The following is a 22,098-nucleotide window of genomic DNA, read 5'->3' on the forward strand; positions in this document are numbered from 1 at the left end:
GGAAGTTTCTCCCCTCCTTCCAGGTACATGGAAAAAAATATTAAAAGAACATTTACCTCCAGGGCAATATGTGCAGCATATTTTTAATTTAATAAAATAAAAAGAGAAAAAAGTTGCCTTTTAAAAGTACCAAAACCTCCTGGCTTCTCAGTCAGGTTGTGTTGAGAAAAGGGTTAGCCAGTAAAACCCAGGCTCCCAGGGAAAAGCAGATTTCACTGCTCTATCCCCTACTGCCTGGAGAGCAGATGCCCACTTGCTCCATCCCCTGCTGCCTGTGGAGCAGGAAAAGGCACCGCAAGCGGGCTCTGCCCCATCTCTCCTCTTGACCCTTCAGACACAGTGGGGCTCTGGCCAGACCCCAGGAAAGCCGGGGCCAAAGCCTCCAGTTAGCAGGAAGAAGAGGGGCTATTTGTGCTTCTCTGAATGGCAACTGCAAAGTCCAGAAACCTGATGAAATGGCACTGAAACACCCCAAGGTGATGCTGGCTTTTGGGCAGTGCAGCCTTTGGCCTGTAACAGCAGCAGATGTAACCAAAAAAGCTAGGACAACTCAGCAAGCACTGGGAGCTGTAACAGCTAGTCTCAGTCTGCATAAAAATCAGCCTGGGCCAAAGGGAACAAAGTGTCTCAGAGTAGGGGCAATGAACTGATAAAACCAAACAGGGATGCTTTCACTGCAGAGTGCCCTCCTGGAGCAGATACCAGGTCTGGGGTAGGATGAGCTGGGGGTCCTTCCCTTAGCTGTGCCTGTCTTACCTGGAGCACCTCCTAGGAGGGGTGCTGAGAGCTCCCCCCTTCTTGGGACAGGCTCAGCTTGGGACTTGCCTCACATGGAGGTGTTTCAAAAAGAAAGCTAGTGTTTTGCTTGCACCTTCCTCCTCCTGAGCTCTGTAGTAGTGACAGAGGCAAGACAGTGCCAGGGAAAAGAGCTCCCCTGTTCATCAGTGACTTTGGAGAGAAGCCACGGGGCAGAGGTGGGGCAGGAGTACCAGCAGACCCATGCTGGTTTGCCCCCAGGCCCATGCCTTGGCTGGAAGTCTTTGACCTATTAAGGCAAATGGAAAGGTTTGGAGCTGTGGCAGCCCAGAGCATTCCATGGGCTTGTTCCAGCCCCTTCCCCAGGAAAAGCAGGTGAGTCACTGGTCCAGCCTACCCATACCCCACCCTGCTCTTCAGCGGGTTCTGAGAAATCAAGCAAGTACCCCCACGTGGAGGCAGGACAGCAGGCACAGCTTAAATGCCATGGTCCCAGCTCCTTAGACCTTTTGTACGGGGGTCTCGCCTGGTGGGAGCTTCTTACTGCGCTTCTTCATGCGGCTGCGGGCATAGACGCGGAGGAAGAGGGCCATGAAGACAACAGCTACGCCCAGCCCACCCACGACAGTGACAGTGTGCCCGTAGATGAGGCAGGAAAGGAGGATGGCGAAGGCCTGGCGGAGTGTCATGATGATGGTGAAGACAGCTGCCCCGAACTGGTTGATGGTGTAGAAGATGAAGAGTTGGCCACAGGCAGAGCACACGGAGAGCAGCACGGCATGGGCCGTGAACTCTGAGTGGCGGGCCATGAAGCGTACCGACTCCAGCAAGGCACCCTGCTCCAAGAGCGAGCCCACCGTGAAAAGGCAAGAGAAGACATTGACGCCAAACATCATCTGCACAGGAGACATCTTATAGGTGAAGAGGGCATCCTGCCAGTTGGAGGTGAAGCTGTCAAAGATTATGTAGCCAGCCAGGAGGACTATGCCTGAGAACGTGGTGACAGTAGATGCGTGCCTGTTGGGAGCACTGGAGAGCAGGAACATGCTGACCCCCACGGAGATGAGGGCAGCAGTTAGGTATTCCCAGTACTCATAACTTTTGCGTGACACCAGTTTGCCCATCATCATCACTGGGATCACTTTAGAGGCCTTGGCTAGCACTTGGGTGGGGAAGCTGATGTATTTGAGTGCCTCATACTGGCACCAGCTGCTGAGGATGTTGGAGAGGGAGGCAAAGGAGTATTTGTACATAGGAGCCCCGTGGCGCGGCTGCTTGGTCAGGGCGCAGTACAGACCAGCCACTGTGAAGGCCAGGATGCGGTTCATGAACACCAAGAACTGGGAGTCCTTGAACTTCTCACCAGGGTCTGTTTCGGTGGCACCGTATGTTCTTGTCATCACACGCTCCTGGAGGACGCCCCATGTGAGGTAGGAGGCCTGTGAAGCGGGAGGAGCACAGGAAAGTCAGGACCCACAATGGCCACTGCAAGCGACCACGGGAAGAACAGACCCCAGGAGATCCTTGCTTGCCCCAGCGCTGCGTCATCCTCTGCACAGCAATGCTTCCCTGAGACACTGGGAGATGGGCCCCCCCCCCACTCCACCCATCTGAGGGAACACACTGTCCCATGTGGTTACAACCAGGATCACGCAAACCAGGCTCAGTTTACAGGCTCTTCAAGGGGAGAGTAGCCCGCAAAGCAAACATCCTGGTGTAGCAGGCAGTTACGCATTAAGTTGCCTGTTGAACCAGACTGACAGAATTGGGGAACGTTACCAATGCACAGCTGCAGTTTTGGTGCCAGCTCGCTGCGGCAGGTCCTGGCAGTTTTCCCAGTGGCCTCTGCATTGGTTTTCACTTCCAGCTCCCTGGGCCCAGTTCTTCCATCCAAATCAATTCTAGTTTCAAACCCATCAGATTCAATTGTCTTCCAGGAATGATCACTGTTCTGGCTGTCACTGCAACTACTTCTGGTGCAACAGTACCAAATCCCTCACAGAATTACAGAATTAACGCAGACATCCTCTCACCACACATTCCCTCCTGAGAAACTGAGGCACAGAGAGGTGGAAGGACTTGTTGGTGACCCGCAGCAAGCCTGAATGGGCTGGGATAGCAAGCCAGAGAGTTGGTGTCTTCTGCTGGCTGTGGATGTGTGTGTTTTTGTATCATAATGCCCACATTTCTATTTTTAATCTCAGACCCCAAAAAGCTGCCCCTCCTAATGATGCTCAGGTTGTAGCTGAGACTTGGGGAAACGAAGAATAAAAATTACTGTTTATCTGTAGCTGAATTCAGTATTTCTCTCCAGTATTCAAATCCAATCCATCAAGGCAGGACGCATCAGCCCCAGAAGGTAACACAGAGGAAAGTGTGGGATATAAGAGGGTTCAAACTATCTGCTGCTCTGACATGAGGGCCAGAACAAGAGCAGCCCTAACAATCTGCTGAATCACAGAGTTTTCCCCCTCCATGGCTGCAGAGGACTGCGATCAGATGGACAGGAGGTCTCAACCCAGACCACCAGCTAAATGGACCTTCAGAACCCTTAAAGGTGACACAGCAGCTCTGGTGGACTATCCTGGTTGAGAAGCTGTGTGCCAGCCTCTAACCCTGCCCTGATGAAGGACAGCACTGCATCCTTGACCTTCAAAGAAGTGATGGCCACAAACCGACTGCCCGCCTCCTCCTCCCAGAGTGGGAAAGCCACACACACAGGCACAGGGCCCCTACCTGTAAACCAGCAGCACAAAAGAGCAGCTTGAAGACCTGTCGGGCTGTAGAGGACTCTGTGGGCTCTGCTCGAGGTGGTAGGGAGCCGTCTTCCTGGTGTACAGACTTCACCTCAGAGCCGAACACACATGATTTGATGACAGGGAAGCAAATGCCTCTGCCTGTATGGGGTAAGAGAACACAGAGACAGAATTAACCACAGCCTGGGCACCACAAGCTTGAGAGCTGAAGCCATCTTCCCTGCTAGCCTCCACATCTACTCATGCAGGGGCCTTGGAAAAATTTGTTTCAAGGTAGCACCTACACAGCTCTAGGATACAGCTCTGCCAATGGCTCAAGCCTGGTCTGACAGAGCAGGCTGGGGAAACAACCTGCCAGTGCTGAACAGGGTTGACTGAGGGGGTGTGGAGAGCTCAGAGGGAGGTCTGATGTGGAAGGCCTTCCTGCCCTTACCTGTCTCCAGGTAATTCCTTCTCTTGAAGTACTGGATGAGGAGGAATCCTGGCACCACAATACTTGCATAGCCAGCAGCATTAACAAAGAAACGGAAGAGCCAGAAGTCCCCCCACGAGTCCTGCAGGGCAGGGGGTATCTCTTCACCGGTAGCCATCGCAGGGGGAGAAGCATGCACGAGGGGAGGGCAAAATCTGCAGAGAGAGAAGAGGCTGGTGGTGGGCTACTGGTACACAGCTACCTCTGTTCCACATGCCTGCACCACCTGCTGCCTGGCCTGCTCCCCAGCAGCAGGCAGCACCCAGATCCTACCCCAGTGACAACAGTGGTGGTGGCAGTATGTGGAGCATGGAAAACCCTCTGGAGTTGGAAAAGCACATGCCAGACATTTATGTTTGCTTCTGTTAAGGGTGTTTGTTCTGGCTTAGGTACACGTGGACTTAGAAACTTGTGTTCCCAGTTGAACACTGTTGTAACCACCTGGTTTTGACAATGCCCTCACTCCAAATGCAAGCAGCACCTCACATCTCACCTTTTTAAGTTAAACTTTAGCACAGTTCCCGAGTGGAAAAGGTCACCGAATGGAAAAAGTGACTTCTACCTAGCAGCTCATATTTCACGCCTGTGGCCAGAAAAGCCTTCCTCTGAGAGCAAACAGTTCAGAGCTTCCCCCTCTGGCTGCACCAGGTGAGTGGAGGAGAGCCAGGGAGTGCTCAGGCTGCCAGCTCCCCACCTCCCCATGTAGCTCTGGAAGGGAGCATGCCCAGGCGTTCCTCACAGCTCACAGGAAATTACCAGGGCTCAGCCGCTTGGCAATACACAGCCAGAGAGCAAGGTTAGGAAGGAACTTTCCTACCAGCTGGCTGGTTGGGATTTTACTAGGACTATCTGACAAGGTATAGTTGATGTTCTTCAGCTATAGCCCTAAGTGGTGGCCTAGTCATCTTTAAAACAATTTTAATAATCCCTGGAAGAGTTATTCCCTCCACCATCCCCTCCCTCACAAAGGCAAACCTGTGATGTTCAGGGGCCACGCAAAGAACAAGAGTACAGGTACACAACAGGATGAGCAAGCGGGCAAGAACTTCCTATACCCAAGGCCACCTGCACGCTCCCCTCACACGGCAAGCTGTGGCTTCCTGCATGAGGTTGGGCGGTTTTCTTGGTCCATGCTCCATCCCTGCTCATTTCCCAAACAGCAAAAGCCTCCCAATTGCCTTGGGAGCCAGGTGAGGGTGCTGTGGGGCTGGCTATATAAACATGCCCCGAGGTATTAATACCCCCTCCCCAAAAAACAAGAAGGTCAAAGGAATTTAGGCCCTTTTTAGGGGTGTACCTGGCCCCAATATAATAATAGCTGTGACCTCTGGTAGCCCTCACATGAAACTCAGAGACTTACAAACTCAGAGCTTTAAAGGCAAGGAAGTCCCCTTCCGTTTCATGAACAAGCTTTCCCCACCCTCTTGTCCCCTTGGGAAAGGCCTCAGGGGCTTTTCATATCTGCAGTTGTTGCAGCCAGTCCCCCAGAGTCCAACATCCTGACCTAAGCTGAAGCTGTGTTTCACCCTGAAATCTCCCTTCTGTGACTTAAAGAACCCAGAAATTCCCAGCCCAGGGAGAGATGCAAACAGCTGCGGATGGGTTTCTGTGCCTGCTTCCTATTCCCCCCTGCTCTCCCCATAGAAGATAGTTTGACACCTCCAACACTGTCATTCCTGCTTCAGGGGCATCATCGCATGTATGGGTGCTGCGGGATGCAAGAAAAGGGCTTGGTCCAGGCACCTAGGGCTGAAGCTGCCCATATCCTCCTGGGTTTGCCCGTATTAAGTAACCGTGGCTGATTGCAGCAGCCCTCCTGCTGGGAAGATGGCGCAGAAATACCGTCCACTTTTGCAGAAGTTGGGATATTTTTTGGCAGGGTCGGTTGCTACACTCACAGGCCACGTCTCCCTTCAACTTGACAGAGACCGAAAGCCAGCCGGCTCCGTTCAGCATGACTGCGCCTGCTGTTACCCTGCTGGTCCCCTCTGCTGCCACGGGAGGAGGACCAGCTCTGCTCTCCCACAGCAACCACAAAGAGGCTACGGAGGGACAATGGCTCTCTCTATGCCTGCGCTAGCAGCTCCCAGGCCCCGAGAGCTGACTCAGTGCAGCAGGCCCTGCCCTCCCCGCTGAGGCTGGGAAGGAACAGGGATGCCAGTGTTACAGGTAGAAATAGGGGGGGGCCACGCCTGGCAAGCAGGCGACAGGCTGAGACATGAAAGGAGCCTTAGTCTGGGGCCTGTGGAACAGCCAGGGAGCTGAGACAACAGACTCGGCTACTGTTCCCCTTGGCACAGGAGAGGCCGCTTTCAAATGCACCACTTTAGAGCAGAGCTGGGCCACAGCCCTCTGCCTGTGATGCAAAATTTGGGTCCTGGGCCACAGGCCTGAAAAAAAACCCTGCCCACAGCCCTGCTCCTCTCGAGCGCATCTCTACCACCTCGAAGGGCTGAGGCCAAACGCAAGCCTGGAGCCTGGAAGCCCATGCCTCCCCCTAACAGCCCGGGATCCTGCACCTCCCTGCCCCTGCTCCGCAGCCGCTGCAAAGCCGGGTCGCAGGGACAAGCGGCCGCCTCTGCCCAGGGGCTGCCAGCAGCGGCAGCCGGGCGCCGGGCGCCGGGCTCCCCGCCGGCCCGCCGCAGGGGCACCCCCGGCCGGGTCAGGGCCCGGCGGGCCCCGGGGGGTCCCCGGGCCGGGAAGAGGCGTGCGGGAAGCCCCCTTCCCGCGCCAGGGCCTTTCTGCCCTGAGGCTCCGGACGGGGCCCAGGCACGGGGAGAGGCAGCGCGCGGCCGAGTGCGGGGCGAGCGGAGCTCCGGGGCCGGTCTCCGCCTGGCGGCCACGTCCACGATAACGGGGCCGGCAACGCGGCGGCGGCCCTCGCCCACCCCAACAGAGCGGGACGGCTGCCGCCCGCGGCCGGGCCCGGCCCCCGCGCCCACCCCGGCCTCACCACCCACCCTCCGCGCCCACCCCGGCCTCACGGCTCACCTGCGGCCCGGGCCCGGCCCCGGTCCCGGCCGGCTCCCCTCAGCTCCGCTCCCGGCGGCGGAACCCCCGCCCGGCGGGCGCGCAGCGGCGCCCCACAGCGCCCCCTGCCGCTCCGGAGGGGCCGCGTCTCCCGCGCCCGCCTGCGCGGCGGCTGGAGTGGGGCTGCCGGCCCTGCCAGCGGCGTCGGACGGGAGCCGGTACCGCTTCCCCCGCGCACCGCAGCGGGAAACACTGGATCAGGCAGGGGAAGTCAGCGGATCGCGGGGGCGCCGGGACCGGGCCGAGAACCAGAAGAGGTTTCCAGGCCGGAGAGCCGCCCCCTGCCCACGCCGCCCCACTGCCGCGGCCCCGACAGGCCAACGCCGCGATTGCTGCTCAGCTCCGGCCGAGCCTGACGCAAGGGAAAAGCCCGGCTGCGGCGCGGAACCCGCCCCCGGCCTCCCCCGCGGCGGGCACTGCCCGGGGGCTGCGGGGCAGGATGAGGCCTCGGCCGCCCCTGGCTCCCCGGCCTGGCAGCCTCGCGCCCCCTCCCGGCCCTGGCAAGGCTGCAGAGCCGGCTGCAGCCACCAGGGGGCTACCCAGTAACATTTTACAAGGCATCTTTTTTTTTTTTAAAAAAAAAATTATTTTATTTAAAAATTAAAACAATGCAGATCACTTGCTGCTCCCTTTTCCCTCGCCTTCCCACCCCGCTGCAGCCCTGGCCCCGCCATGCCCCTCTGGCAGCACCCGTTGCTCCTGCTCTTGGGCCACCCAGCAGTGCCCTACATCTGTGAAGGCATGGGACAGCCCTGCCGGGCACATGCTACGGGCAGGTGTTGGCCAAACGCCCGTGAGCAGAACGATGTGGCTCGTTTGCAGCAGGGCTGAGGCCCTACCAGAAGGTGAGAGGCAAAGACTGAAAAAAAAAATGGAGCAATCCAGCCCAGGGCTGCCCATGCTGCCTTCCCGACAGCATTCCTTTGCTATCCCTCCAAGAAGGGAAGAGGAAGAGAGCAGCTCACTCCAGAGCATCTTGGGCGATTGCGCCATCCAGGATTTGCCCCAAACAACAGCAGCTGCTCCCAGGCAGCAAGTGGGGAATTTCCCTGGCTTCGGTGGGGTCAAGGTGTCCCCAGTGTCTCCATTCCCACAGCACCTTTGGCTGCTGGTTCCCTAATGCGTCGCACCTGCTCCTCTGGCTTTGCAAGGGGGCAGGGGAAGGGTGGTGAACTGAACAACAGAAGGGATGTGGAGATAACCCTGCAGTCTCTTCTGCTTCCAGCCAGGGGGAATCTAAAACCTAGGGGAGACCCACGCCCTAAGTTTTTTAACACCCTTCCAAGCCAGGAGATGGGGCAGAATCTTTCTTTCCTCTTTACAAAAGAGAAAACTGCAGCACAGTAAGGCAGCAAGATGTCAGGCACAACAGCAGAAGCAGAGATCCACAACCTGGTCTTCCAGCACCTCCTACCCTCTTTCTTCAGCCCTGAAGCCAGACGCTCAACAGGACAGCATGGGAATGCAGCACCATGCTGAGATCCCCCAGCCTTGGCCTCGAGCACTGGAAAGGCTCTGCAAGTGGGGAAGCCCCTGTGCTCCCACTCACCTCCTGCTGTGCAAAGAACCCAAGGGAGTGGGTGCACTGGGGAAGCCCCTGCAGCCCTCACGTGCCCAGGCACCTGGGGTAATGCTCAGCCTCCTGGTGCTGCGGGGGAGCAGAGTGGGTTAGATCACATGAGACCTCAGGTGCCCGCAGCAAGAAAAAACATTTATTAGAGTGAGTGTTAACTCTTCTCACCCCACACTTGTTCTGATGGCATTTGGGGGTGCCAGAGGATGCTCCATCCATCGTACAGTGTGAAAAGGAGTTCTCTCCTCTCCTTCCTTGTGTAAGCTGGAGACCCCAACAAGTCAGACCCATAGCAGGGAGGGAAAATTCAGTCCTGCTGCTGGGCACAAATACTGAAAGAAAAGCCTCCCCTGTGTAGTGCTCATAGTGCCACCTTCTTTCCTCTAGGAAGGCAGCCTGAGGCCAACAAAACTTTTCCAAAGAGGAGGCGGGGGGATAAGTCTCCCAAAGTGGCTCGGCTCCCACTGAACTGCAGGCAGGCAAGGTCCCAGCGGGCAGCAGGGCAGCAGCGCAGAGCGAGGAGGCAGCCTGACAGGCCAAAGGAGTCCAGCCGCTCATTCAGAGCACACGACAGGCTTCCCTGAGATCTTCAGGTCATCGAAGGGCAGCAAGGCGAGGAGCTGCAAAAGCCAAGGGTGTGAATGTGTAAGGATCCAGGGTTGCTGTCTCCATTGAGACGGGACAGGGTCCTGCAGCCTCCCACCTCCCCAGGAAAGTGCCAAGAAACCCTCTCGGGGCTTTCCCTAGCGCTCGAGGCAACAGGCAGTCACCCCACGCGCTCCCAGAGCCAACACCTGCACCCTGTAGGGGAGGACAGGCATGGCTAGAAACTCCTAAGAGGTCCCCCCACACTGTCCAACTCCTGCATGTCCTGACACACAGAGCCACAGGCCTCCCCCTGCACAGACTCACGTCATCATTGCCATCAGCCAGGTCCTGAGCTGTCTCATTCTCCATGTTTCTCAGCAGAGTGTCAGCTCCAGAGTGTGAGAGGATGGCGGCGATGGCAGCATCCTTGCGGCCCACAGCCAGGTGGAGCGGTGTGCACCCGTTGTACATCTGGGCATCCACGTACGCCCCGTTGTGCAGCAGGAACTGGACAGCCCTGCGGTTGTGGCACTCCACGGCCAGGTGCAATGGAGTCTTCCCGCTTGTGCCCTCCTGCAGCCCACAGACCACAGGGTGTGAGTGCGGGGTCCCCTCAGATGGGCCCTGCGGCACCCACCCACAGCCCCTTGACAGGGTACAGAGGGGGCAGTCCCCACCCCGATTGCTGTCAATGGCACCCAACAGCCCCTCAAGGACCTTTTTGCTCTGCTCCCTCAAAATGCAGTGTCTCCAAGCTCCGCAGCAGTGCCTGCCCCAAGACTGGAAGAAGGGCTTAAGGGAGCCATGCATTGCACCCAGCCTTGCCCAAAACCCACACCATGCCCAGCCTTACCCGAACATCAATGTTTGCGCCACTTTCCAGCAGCAGGGACATCATTGGGATGTTTCCCTTCAAGGTGCTGATGTGCAGACAGGCCAAGCCTGAGATGGGGAGGCAGGAGAGAGAGCCACAGTCAGCCCAGACCATCCTGAGGCACACCAACCCCAGCCTCCTACCTGTTCTGCTGCACTCCTGGATCCCTGCATACACAACTCATGGTCTCTGACCCAGCCCAGCCACTGGCTTTGCACCAGGCTGTCCCTAAGTCTCACCTTGCCAGTTCTGGAGCTGCAGGTCCTGGTGGTGCTGGACCATGTCCTCTGGCGGGGCCGTGCCCTGCAGCAGCTGCTGGGCGCACTGCAGGCGCTGCTGCTCACAGGCTAGGTGCAGCGGGGTGTTGCCATTGCGGTCCTGCAGCCCGGGGTTCACTCCCTTGTGTATCAGTGCCTGGATCACACTGGGCTGCTCCAGGTACACGGCGAGGTGGAGCGGGGTCTAGAGAGGAGGTGGGGGCAGAAATTAGGAAAGGGGGGGGATGTCCCACAGGACACCAGGCATGATGAGCCATGCCAGCCTACAGGACCCGGCCTGGCGGTGTGGGCAGGCGACGGTGCAGGAGCCCATCACTGCCCCAGGGCTCAGCGTGGCTGACACTGTGTGTGGGTGCAAACACCTTGCTGCCCCCTCCCCGCTCCTCCCCAGCTCAGGGATCACCTGTAGGGGCAGATGTCACTCTCCCAGATTATCTACCCTGCCACATTCAAGCCATGCCTACTCCACCCTCCAGGGCTGTATGTAATGTCCTGGGGCCTTGTAAAGGATCCCTTCACCCTGCTGTGCTGAGGCTGTCACACCTCTCAGTGTATCTCGCACACCCTTATTCCCCTCCCTGAAAAGGGGCTGTTCACGTGGGACCTTCACCGTGCTCTGCAGGAAGCAGGTACGGGGTCCTAGGGAAAGGGCAGATGGATTAAGCATCTATCTAGGGAGCAGCCTGCAGAACCTGCCTTCCTCCCATCTTCTGCCTATCATATTCATATACCTGGAAAAGATCATTTTGGATCTCCAGCACCTCCCTGGGCAGCTGAGCAATGCAGCAGAGTGCCACATCTGGGACACAGTGGATAATGGCCAGGTGAACCAACCTAGAGAGGGGATAAAGGGAACAGGAGAGGAAAAAGGAAAAAAGATTAGTCCCAAGTGCCGTGCTCAGCAGCAGAGATCCTCCACTGCTGCTGCATGCTCCCCCCCTCCCCCATTCCCTTTCCCTTCCCACCACCTCAAAGCTCCTCTATCCTGTCCTCTCCTCGGGGATGCTCAGTGGCAGGGCGAGGCAGGAACACGGCCTGAGGCTCCCCAGGGCAGTCCTTCACTCCGATCCCCACAGAGAATGGGCATTCCTATTCCCACTAAGCACCACAAGGTCCTCCCTTGGACCTCACAGCATGCGTGGGGCTTGGACCCAGCACCACCCAAAGCCAGGCCTCCAACTGGTGCAGGTCTGAAGAGCCTGGAATGCATTTTGCAGAGCCCAAGGGACAGGTTTGGTGGCTGCAGAGGGAGGTCTGGGCTCTGGCGGCTGCCCGGGGAATTCCAGTTCCCCACTGCTGGCTACGCACACTTCTGCTTTCCCTCCCCACGAAGACAGGCAGCCAAAGCCAGGCAGGAGCCCGGCACCAGTCCAAGATCACCTGCACGGCACAGTCCCTGTGCCAATCTGCCGGCTGACACCGATTTCCTCTTCTCTCCCCCACATCCTTCCCTTTCAGCACTGCTGCAGCAGGGCTGGCACGGCACAGAGGGACACTGGAGATGTGGCTGTCAAAGTCTGGTGGCCAGCAGGCAGCCCTGGTCCTCAGGACCATGGCACCCCCAGCCACGGAGCGGCTGGGCAGCCTGGAGTCCCCCAGCCCAAAGAGAGGCATTATTTCCAGCTGGGTCTGACACTAGCCCCCACACACCGTCAGAACAGAAGTGAGAGCAGGATGGAGGCAGAGCTGAGGGAATTTCCAGTCCCCTCCACCAATCTGCTGTGCTCCTGGTCCCCCCTGGGCAGAGGGACTGGCCCCCCATTGCAGGGCAGCCCCCTTGGACTGGCCCTGGCCATTGTGGGGAGCAGCGAGGAGCAGGCAGTGGCTGCAGAGCGTGGCAGGCGCGAGCTGAGCCTCCGGCCACCTCCTCACTGCTGCGCTGGCGCCTCGGTGGCTTTTATCTCTGGCAGGGATCAGCTCCAAATCGAAGGCGAAGGCCAGGTTCTAAGCAGGCTCCTGACACCTGTGCTGCTTGGCAGAGGTGAGCAGGGCTGAGGGACAGAGGATGAGAGCTGTGCCAGCCCTGGCAAGACACCCCACTCGCCAGACAGCCCAGCTTTGGGATGACACTTTCAGTGTTGGGGATGGACAGCATCCCTCTACAGGTGAGAGGGCAAGGCCCGGCCCTAAAGCACTGCAGCAAAGAAGTGGGGCTGGGGTCTAGCTTCTTGCCAACTGCAGGGGGGACATGAGTGTGCTGAGAAGCCCAGAGGCCAGTCCCCCAAAATGTCCCTTATCCACGTCCTCCCAAGCGCTGCCTGAGGGCTGAGCCAGCACCAGGGACCCTGGGCACCCTCAGCTGAGACCCACATTTGGTGGCAAAACAAGACTGGTTCCCCTCCATCCTGCTGCCAGGGGAGCAGCTGTGCCGAACAGGAGAGGCTGCATCCCTGGGGAAGCCCTGGGTCATGCCGTGGCAGGGAATTCCCCACTGGAAGTAGAGGCCACCCACATTTGCCTCTGCACCGCCATGGGGTGCCCCCTCACTGCCGATGGTCCCCAGGGCAGGGGAGGAGGTTGTGAGCTGGGGCCAAGCAACCCCACGGGCAGGGTCCGGCCACCTTTGGCAGACCATGGGGCAGAGGCAGAGCCAAGGGGCACAAGCCAGGCTGGGGCGGGGGCAGGAGCGAGGGGCAGAGCTGGGGGACCAGCAGCAAGAGTACCCCTCCCCTCGGCAGGTTCTTACTGATTCCAGCTTGGGTATGATACCGGCAGGGAGATTCCCTGCTGGGTTTTGCATCAGGCCGCCGGTCCCCGCAGCAGCACCTGCATTGAGGTATCCTTTGCCCACTTGCAGGGACAGCCCCTGTTTCCCCAAACCTGCTCCCAGGCACCGTGTATGGGGGGAAGATGCCAAGATCTGCCTTCCTCAGGTATGGCAGAGATAAGACTGCTCAGACACGGGACTTTCCAAGGCAATTCGGCTTGAACTTTAAACCCCTGCTGCTTTCACTTTCCAGAGCCACTCTGGGCTCCCAGGGGAGAGAGCAGCGCCCAGGGTTATGCCCTGCGGCAGCCAGCCCCCGCACCCCCAGGAATCCCCTGGCCCCTCTGCCATGACCCACCTCACACGCTGGGGCAGTCACCTGGGAGAGGTGGAAATCCCAGGAAGCCCACTGCCAGCACCTCACTCTTCCTGGCTTGGGTGGCTTTGCAGCTCGATGAGGTGGCAGAGCTGCTTGAGGCCTGACATTGAGCAAGTCTGGGCATCTATGCCACAATGAGGGTGACCATCCGCACCTGGCCAGAGCTCAGGCTTTCACTTTGAAGCTGGGATGTGCCTGCTCTGAAGGATTGCTTTCCCCTCACTCCCTCTTCCTTCTCCACCCGGGTGCAGCCTCCTCCTGCTCTTTCATTTCTGCATTCGTTCCTCCCTTTCCTCATTGCCAGCCCTCAACTTCCTGAAATGGCTGCGAGAGCCGTGAGCTACTTGGGGGAATCACAGCGAGGCCACCAGGCTGGGATGAGCCCACCAAGAGCATGTGTGCACCAAGGCACTCTGTGCCACGGGCAGCAATGCCAATCAGGAATTGGGATTGTCTCCTGCTAACCTGGGAAACCTCCTATGCCCAGGAGACCTGAGGTGCAGGCATCGTGCCAACCTCTGCTTTCTTCTGGCCAAGGCTACAAGCACCCCCCTCTCTCTGCCATGGCAGCCATGCGGTCCAGCTGCCGACAGGCTGCTGCACGCTGGCACGCAGTGCTCACAGCCCCAGAGCCAGGGCACAGCGATGGACTCGCTTGCTGCCAGGCACCCCTCCTCACCCAGCCACGGCCCCATGCCTTTGCCAGAACGAGCCCCCCACCCTGCCATGCTCAGACCCTTGCCCTTCCCTTGGCTGCTTATATGCCTCTCTGCCTTTCCCTGCTTGCCTGCTCCCTCCCTGCCCATGTTCCTGCCAGCAGCAGCGCTCCTGCCTGCAGCCATGGGGGCGGGTGCCCAGCGGGGACTTTTGGAAAGGGTAACAGGGAGTTTTGGAAAGGGCATGGGATGGAGGAGCCGTGGGCAGGGGAAATGTGGCCAGCCTAGGAGTACAACTGCTGGACTCGTTGTCAGCTTTTCCACTTGCTCACCAGCTCCTACCTGGCACAGGGGGTCTCATTTGTGCTCTGAATCACAAAGGTCTCATGGGCACAGGGCATCCCTGGCACAAGGTGATCTACCCATCATCAGAGAGATAATGATCCTGGAGCAGAAGGGCCAGGGGCATTCCTGGGGATATTCCTGGGTCTAAGCACAATACGCCCAAGGTGGTCCTAGTTTAGGCATGAGGGCATCCACTTCCACAGTGCTGTCCCTCTCCTAGGCTTCTCGATCACCTCAAGTGCCTGGTAGGAAAAGTGTCCGCACCGGAGGACTGGAGGCAAGAGAATGGGGTAAGGGTGAAACCGAGCTCTGACACACAGGCATAACTGATGAAGTCCCACCAGCTCTCTGGCTATCCTCTTCCATCCCCCTAGAAAAGGGGCTGACCATGCAGATCCCCCCATCTGTGGAGCAAGACACCTTGTCCTCAAGGCAGCATCTCCCTTCACCATCTCACCCCAGAAACACCTAGGACAAGAGACTCAGCATTCAGTAGAATTTGCTTTGACAAGTTTTTCTCCCTTTCTAGAAAAGGTTTCTGTCTGTAGCAGTAACATCCACTCCTGGCTCCTTATTTTGGCTGAGCAGAGTGGTAGGAAATCCTGCAAACAATTCGCACAAGAGAAGTTTGTTCAGGGGAGGAAACGGCCCCAGCAGCAACAGAGAGAAGAGCGAGGGAGGAGGAAAAGAGCAGGGGAATTCCACGCTTACTCTGGTCTCCTGTTCCAGCCCTGTAACCTGTGCTGCTAACCGCTTCCTCAGCCATCAGCATGAACCTTTGCCAGCCGGCTCAGCAAGCACAGCTCCATCTTGCCCTGCAGCCCTCAGCCAGCTCAGCTCAGCTCCCTTCCTCCCCGCATACCAATGCAATGCTGCCTGGCTCCATGAAGTTGTTCCAGCTGCCCTCTGGCAGCTCCAAGGGAGCAGCGGATCACAGCCGCCTGTAGGCTCATCCCCACGTCCTCTGCTCCTGCCCTGGGTCTCCTGTTCTGCAGGTTTCTTCTACCCTTCCCTGGGCAGGGCACAGCTTCAATTGGAGCCAGGGGGTGTGTGACTGGAAGGAGGCTGTGGCTAGCGAGATGCAGAGCCCCTTCAGTCACGCTGGCTTCAGCCCCCCACACCGATATCCAGCCTGGGCAGCAGTTGCTTCCCAGCCTGCGGCTCCTGCGGCCAAAGGGAGTGGTAGGAACTGATGGGCGAGCAGGGGAGACAGCCTCTGCCTTTCCTTGGTGCTCTGCAGAGGGTCTGGTCCAGGTTCTGGCGCATGAGGGGTGCAGGAGGCTGACTGGCAGGGGAGTCATTGCGAGAGGGCTGTGGGCGCCTCCTTTTTCAGTGAGGTGGGGGAGGAGGAGGAGGAGGTGGGGAGATGAAGGTGCCCCTATTCACCCACGTACAGCACCCTTGGCCTCACATTCTCTAGACTCTGCACCCACACATTTGAGCATTTTGCTCCATTTCTGAGCAAGATGATGGGTCTGGGATCGCAGAAGCACTAAACATCAGATGCATGCGGACCGGTCCCTGCAAAATGAGGGGTCTGTCCTGCACTACCGTCACTGCAGGGATGGGCCAAGCCAGATGAACAATTGCAATAAAAGCAGCAAACATCCCAGAAGGTTCACTGTCTGTGGCAACTCCATTTCAAGCAGACCAAATTCCCATTCTCACTCACCAGGAGGCAAATATGTTGTCCTACAGTTTCTGTACACACAGAGATATCTTGAGGTCAGAACAGCCCCGTACAAGTGCCTGGACTTCACCAGTGCCTGTACAACTCACCCCAGCAATCATTCACAGCCCTAAACACATCTCACTGCCTCAGGATTTTCTTTTAATGAGACATCATCTGTAAGTCCAGGATATATTGGGGCTCTCCTTCAGCCCTGCATCTGTGCCAGTCAGAGGGGCTTCCCATCTCAGGGATGCAGAGAATCCCAAGCAGAGCACTGAGAGTCACCCAGTAACCACTCCCACAGCCTCTCTTCCTACACAGTCATGCCTGAGTCCTCTTTTATCCACATTGTATTAAAAAAAATCAACAAGACCAACAAAAATCAAAACTTCCTTTGTTAATTTAGCTGAGCTCAACCCTTTCTCAGCAGCAGCCAAGCCTGCCTGCAGAGTGCAAGGACCTGAAGCCCTCCCCTCGACTAATGTGTTACAGCCAGGCATGAGGCTTCTGCATCCCAGGACATGGAAATTTCCAGCCATTCTTTCCCTTCTTCTGTGCTGCAGTTCCCTGTGTCTCTCCCCAGCTCCAAGGCAAACCTAAGCAGGCGGAAAGTCTGAAGAAACTTCCTCCAGGCCAGGCTGAAGTCATACAAACAGGGAAAAAAAAATCTCTTCTTGCACGCATGATCTCAGAAGGCTGCCAGAACTTACCCACCTTATGCCAAGGCTGTACGTGTGTAACCCCTGCAGAAGCCAGCAACTTCTGGGGCATCCTCAAGGAGCCTGTGCAGAGCTGCTTGGCCTCGCCTGGAGGGGCACCAAGCCCTCCCCTGCTCTCCAAACTCCTGAGCACGCACAGAGCGAGAGCCAAGAGTCCAGGGACGCAGGAGGTTCCCTTCTCCCTCCAGCCAGCCCCACACTGGGATTCATTTTCCTCCCTGTCCCACAATGACAGCGTGCTAGGGAGCAACTCGGGACAGACTTGAATTCCCCTGGCAATTGGGCAAGGAGGTTTCCAAACCCACTCTGGAAAAACCAAGGGCATTCCAGTTTCCCATTAGCTATGGCCATCCCACTGCTGGGCAGCCAGCAACAGCTCAGCCCAGGCAGCAACCAGGTGTGCTCTCTGCATCAGACTTCTTTAATCCTTCTAAAACTGTGTCTCTCCAGTCTTCCGCTTCTTTTTTCTTCTTTCACAGTGGATCCCCTTTGCTGTCCCATGCTGAGCGTTCCCTCAGGCACCATGCTGGGATCCAGGGGTACAGGGGTTCAGCAGCACCCCTGTTCAGCAGGGCAAGCATCGAGCAAGCAGCTGCACCAGACAAGGCAGTCTGAATGGGGACAACCTCTGTGCCCCTGCACAGGGAAGGTCTCTAGCGCAGGGCTACTTGAGGTGGGAGGGTTACGACAGGCACACGCTGGTGAATGGTTAGAAGTGGCTCTTGGCCCCAAAAGATGAGCCCTCACGCTCAGTGGGTACCCACGCAGGCAAGGGCTCAGCGGGGAAGACCCATTCATTGCCATCACGTGGAGGAGAGCTCAGAACATCAGTTCCTGTGGGGCCCCAGTTTTACTCGATTAACTGTCCCAGAGCCCTTGTTAAGGCATCTCAGCCCACGAGTCACTGGCACGTGATTTCTTATCAGCAGATGGGGCAGCATTTGTCTCTGGTGGAAGGAGGAAGTCAGGCTTCCTCTGCTCCCCTCCCTCCCCAAAACACGCACCAGACCAAAACCGCTTGCTCCCATTTTCCATCTGAAGGAGGCCGAGATCTCTCTCCCATGATTGAGCTGGGGTCCCCCGACCTTCACCCCTGCAGAGAAGCCATGCCGCTTTGGATGGAGCCCCATGCAGAAGACAGCCACCCTCCTGCAGGGGTGCAGCCCCCAGCCTTTCACAGCATGGCATGGCCGGAGGGCCCAGAGCAAGACTGCAGAAGTAGCGCTGCCTAATTTCCCACACTGATGAGTCAGCTCTGCCTCTCCAGAATTGACAGAGGCTGCCATAAGCCCAAGTGAATGGGGAGGTTTTCCCTTGTGCTGGAACACAACAGGAGATCCCATCATAGTTCAACCCACCTCGAAGGAGCTGGTCCCACACCCACCCCTTTCCCAGGACACTGGACTCACGCATCTGCCTGGCAAGGCCAGGGAGAAGGGGGTTTCCTCGGTGAATCCTAACAAAGGTTGAGCTTGTCCGGAGGCTGGGGCACAGCCATAAAGCTGCCTGCAGCCTGCCCGGAGCTAGCCATGCCTGCAGCTGGAAAGCCCCTCTCTTACTTCCATGCCAAGCAGTCCCACAGGACTCAGTTCAGCAGAAAAGGAGATGGTTTATGTGGAAGAGACAAATGCTTGGAAGAGACCACGTGGTTCACGAGGAAAAGGCGGATGCTTGGAGGAGACTGCTGGAGCACATAGGGCTTTTTCTCTACCCAGCCATGGAATAAGCAGGATATGTATCGCTGCACTAAGTGCACCCATCATCTTCTGCCATTGACCCTGTTCCTCATCCTCGATCTCTCCTGCCAGGCCAGCTCTGCCGCTCTCTCAGGGACTGATGTGCTGGTGCCCGATAACTGCAGCCCTGACTTCCCTGAGGCAGAAGCGCTGCCAGTGGCACTAGGGAGGTGCATGTGGGGCTGATGCTTGGGCAAATGATTCTTGGAAGATGGCACCCACACATTTCACTGGCCATCGTACTCCCATCTCCTCTGTTGGCCAATTTCCTTCCTGCAGAAGTGAGACTCCTTCTAATTTAAGCATGGGAATTGCCAGTTTTAGCCCCATTGCTTCATCCTGCCTGCATTAACACTGCTCTCCCACAGAAGCAGACAGAAAGGTATCCAAGAAGGATCCTGCTGACGCTCCAACTGCCCAAGCATATGCCCCTTGCCTCTGCCTCCACCTTCTATACTTCCTTCACAAACACTAGGCTGACAAACACAGCCCCCTTATATGCACAGCTCGAGGTGGGTGAGCCTGGGGGAACTATGGAGAGCCAAGATTTTTGTCAGATGGAGAGCCAAGACTTTTGCAAGCTCCCTTTGTGCAAGCCCAGTGCTCCTCTTCACTTGGTACCAGCCAGGGAGGGCATCTGGGGAAACGGCAACTACTTGGCCAAAACCCCTGAACTTTTTGTATTTTTCAGAATTATAATTACAGGAAAGTGTTGTTGCCCAAGTATTCTGAAATATAATGACAGTATGATGTTAGTTCTCAGCCTGGAGCTGTTTTGTGGCAGACACTCAAGTAAGGCACGCAAGGAAATGTGCTGCTCACTGAGATGAAAAGAAGTCGATGGATTTATCTGTTGGGATGAAAGGGATGCAGCCTGTGGCCATCTGATCCCTCTTCTCTGGAGACCTTCTGTCACCAGATGAGCAACTGCTCCATAGACTTGAGCATTACTATCAGCTCTGACTTGTTTTTGCATACAAAACCAGTGGCATTCAATGTGGCAGTTCAATGAGTTGCTGGGTGCTCACAGTCTCCATTTGCATTGACCGAGTGATGGATGTTCAGCATTTCTAAATATAAATGCCGCCTACCTCTGCCACAGGGTCAGGAGGAGAGACAGGAATAGCAGAGGCAGAAATCCACAGCCTCACTGCCCTAACCACAAGAATAGTTTTGGGTTTTTTTTTCCCCAGTGCTGGGAGTGGATCCCAGGAAAGCCGGCTCCTGAGTGGACACAGCCAGCCCAGAGCTGTACGAGCTGCACCACCAATAGACTTGCTGCTCCCTCCCTCTTCACAGATTTCCTGTTCTGAACGGCACTGTGAGTGAGAGAAAACAGAAGAGCAACTGCAACCGTTTGAAGAGCTCTCCGAGAGCCTCTCCTGCCTACAGTAACCGAGGCGCTGCTTATTAATGTTTCCCTAGTTAATGAGATGCTTGCATTAGGTCTCTCCAAGCAAGTCTGACAAGCAAAGGGCTCAGCCACCTTACAAGAAAGCTCCACGCAGCAAAAGCATCTCCAAGAAGCTTCATCTACCAGGTTTACTAAAGAACAGTGAGTGGGGAGCCCTAGGCACAACCACGACAGACTACTCACTCTGGGGGGCTTTTCTGAGGCGTTATTTCCACGGCTCTGCTTAAAAGACCCCTGGCTCCCTCCATGGGTACCTTGACTGTAGTGTTACAGCCAGGAAAGGTGGTGAAGCTCCTCCATGTGAAGGGGCCCCAGAGGCAGCCTGTAGATAGGACAGGACTAGAAAGCACTATCCAGGCGCCCAGCTGGGGAGCGTGGGAGGCTGGGTTTAGTCAAACCTTGCTTGCTGTGAGACTTCCAGCCAATCCTCAGAGCAGATCCCACAGCAAGCATTAACGAACTAATTAGCAGATGCACAGGCTCCTTCCCAACCGGGAAGTAAACACTCAGGCTGGCTCCCAGCTCATCTTCAGCCTCAGAACCAGATGTGCTCTGCCAGGCAAGGACAGAGCCTCCCTGCTGCTCCCGCTACTGAAGACATTTGCCTGCTCACGTCAGTGCCTCTTAGTTTCTCTTCCTCCTGCACCATTACACAGTATTAAACTCCAGCCTGGGTTTGGGGCAAAGCTTTGCCCTTCTCAGCTGTGAGCACGCCTCACTCATGCTCTGCCTGTGCACCCATGATGAAAACCTTCCGTCAAGGGAATGTACAACAGGCACGTGCCGTGATTAGCTGAAGGCAGTTACCAGAAGCCAAACCAACTAACTCCAGCGTGATGCCTCTGCCCTTGAGAGAGCATTACGGATGTGGGAAGGCCCTCCTCATTAAGAGAAACACTCGTCTCCATCACAGAGGCTCAGGAGGGGAGCCCTGCAGCGGGGCGTGCGTCACAAATGTGCTGAAAGCTGCAGCTGTGCGGGCGGCTTGGCAAAGCACGGCCATTTCCACCTGACACCAACAGTTCTGGGGCTGCTCGGTTGAGCAGCATCTGTGGCCCTAACACAGCCACCTCAGGTCTCGCCCTGCATAGCCTGCCTCGTTTCATGTCTTGCTTAGGTGCCATCTCACCCAGCCGAGCCTTCCCCATTGGGGAGGAAATGTTGCACGCTCTGGGGAAGAGACGGTGTGGGGTGTGTGTGGGGGCTGATTTGCTCCCCCCCCCCTCCCCCGTTGCTATCAGCCCAATAGCAAGTGGAAGTTGGCTTCTTACGGCGGTTCGTTCTGTGCCACGTTGCCGGGGGTGCCTCTCCCCGCTCACCCTGCCGGGCCCGGCCCAGCAGTCCCACCGCCCCGACCCCCCGGGAGGGTGCCCAGCCCGCACTCGTGCGCGGCCAGGGCGGCAGGCTCGGCACAGCAGCTCGGGGCGCCCCCGCAGCCCGGCTGAGCGGGGACGGCCGGGCAGCGCCGCAGATAAAGCCCGGCTTATCTCCAGGCACCGGCTCCCCGCCGCCGGCCGGCTACGAGGGGCTGGGCCCGGGTCTGGGGGGGCCCGGCGCTCGCCAGCCGCCCCCGGGGAGGGGGAGCGGGCGGGGGGCCGCGGGCACTCACGTGTCTCCGTCCTCCGAAACGTAGGTGAGCGCTTCCAGCTGCTGCCGGCTGAGCCCCTCGGGCGGCGGCGGCTCCTCGGCGCTGCAGGCGGGCGGCAGCCCGGGCAGCGGCTCGGGCAGGGCGCCGGAGCCGTAGCTGGAGTCGAGCCGCTCCTCGGCGGCGCCGCTCTCGGCGAGGGTCTCGGCGGCGGCGGGGCTCTCGGCGGCGGTCTCCCGCCCGCCCGGCAGCGAGCGCAGCGACTCGATGCCCGAGTCGCACTGCCCGTCCTCGCCCTCCCAGCCCGCCGCCTCCTTGCGGCACTCGCCGCCCGCCGCCCGCGACATGGCTCAGCGCCCGCCGCCCGCCCGGCCCGGCCCCGGCCCCGACCCCGGCCCCGGCGCCGGGGGGCTCATGGCCGGAAAGCCAGCGAGCGGCGGCCGGCGCGGAGCCTGAGGCGGCCGGCTCCTCCTCCGCCGCTGCCCGCACTGACTCAGCCGCGCCCGGCCCCGCCCGCCCGGGATTCCCCCGCCGCCGCCGCGCCGGCCCGCCCCCCCC

At 58.0% G+C, this 22,098-nt stretch overlaps 2 protein-coding genes across 2 annotated transcripts; both read right to left on the minus strand.

Moving 5' to 3' along the window:
- Positions 1 to 57: 57 nt before the first annotated feature.
- Positions 58 to 8,564, minus strand: SLC35B2 (solute carrier family 35 member B2). The gene is made up of 4 exons (XM_080407873.1): positions 6,976 to 8,564; positions 3,946 to 4,139; positions 3,493 to 3,653; positions 58 to 2,195 (listed from the first exon to the last, which is right to left on the minus strand). Exons 2-4 carry the CDS (start codon positions 4,100 to 4,102, stop codon positions 1,257 to 1,259), a joined length of 1,257 nt encoding a protein of 418 aa, XP_080263999.1. The 5' UTR covers positions 4,103 to 4,139; positions 6,976 to 8,564; the 3' UTR covers positions 58 to 1,256.
- A 140-nt stretch (positions 8,565 to 8,704) lies between these two features.
- Positions 8,705 to 22,032, minus strand: NFKBIE (NFKB inhibitor epsilon). Its single transcript, XM_080407874.1, has 6 exons — positions 21,565 to 22,032; positions 11,059 to 11,161; positions 10,289 to 10,511; positions 10,029 to 10,117; positions 9,500 to 9,748; positions 8,705 to 9,207 (listed from the first exon to the last, which is right to left on the minus strand). Exons 1-6 carry the CDS (start codon positions 21,885 to 21,887, stop codon positions 9,142 to 9,144), a joined length of 1,053 nt encoding a protein of 350 aa, XP_080264000.1. The 5' UTR covers positions 21,888 to 22,032; the 3' UTR covers positions 8,705 to 9,141.
- Between the last annotated feature and the right edge of the window lie 66 nt (positions 22,033 to 22,098).

The sequence above is a fragment of the Falco punctatus genome (assembly GCF_963210335.1).
Source record: "Falco punctatus genome assembly, chromosome: 12".
Taxonomy (NCBI): Eukaryota; Metazoa; Chordata; class Aves; order Falconiformes; family Falconidae; genus Falco; species Falco punctatus.

Excerpts from the sequence above, each read along its gene's own strand:
- NFKBIE (XM_080407874.1), bottom strand. The coding sequence starts at position 21,887 with ATGTCGCGGGCGGCGGGCGGCGAGTGCCGCAAGGAGGCGGCGGGCTGG. Across the intron at positions 10,118-10,288 it reads GCAGCTCCAGAACTGGCAAG|GCTTGGCCTGTCTGCACATC; the intron begins GTGAGACTTAGG and ends TCCCCATCTCAG. Across the intron at positions 9,208-9,499 it reads TGGCTGATGGCAATGATGAC|CTCCTCGCCTTGCTGCCCTT; the intron begins GTGAGTCTGTGC and ends TGGCTTTTGCAG.
- SLC35B2 (XM_080407873.1), bottom strand. The coding sequence starts at position 4,102 with ATGGCTACCGGTGAAGAGATACCCCCTGCCCTGCAGGACTCGTGGGGG. Across the intron at positions 3,654-3,945 it reads AAGGAATTACCTGGAGACAG|GCAGAGGCATTTGCTTCCCT; the intron begins GTAAGGGCAGGA and ends TACCCCATACAG. Across the intron at positions 2,196-3,492 it reads TTTGTGCTGCTGGTTTACAG|GCCTCCTACCTCACATGGGG; the intron begins GTAGGGGCCCTG and ends CCCGCTTCACAG.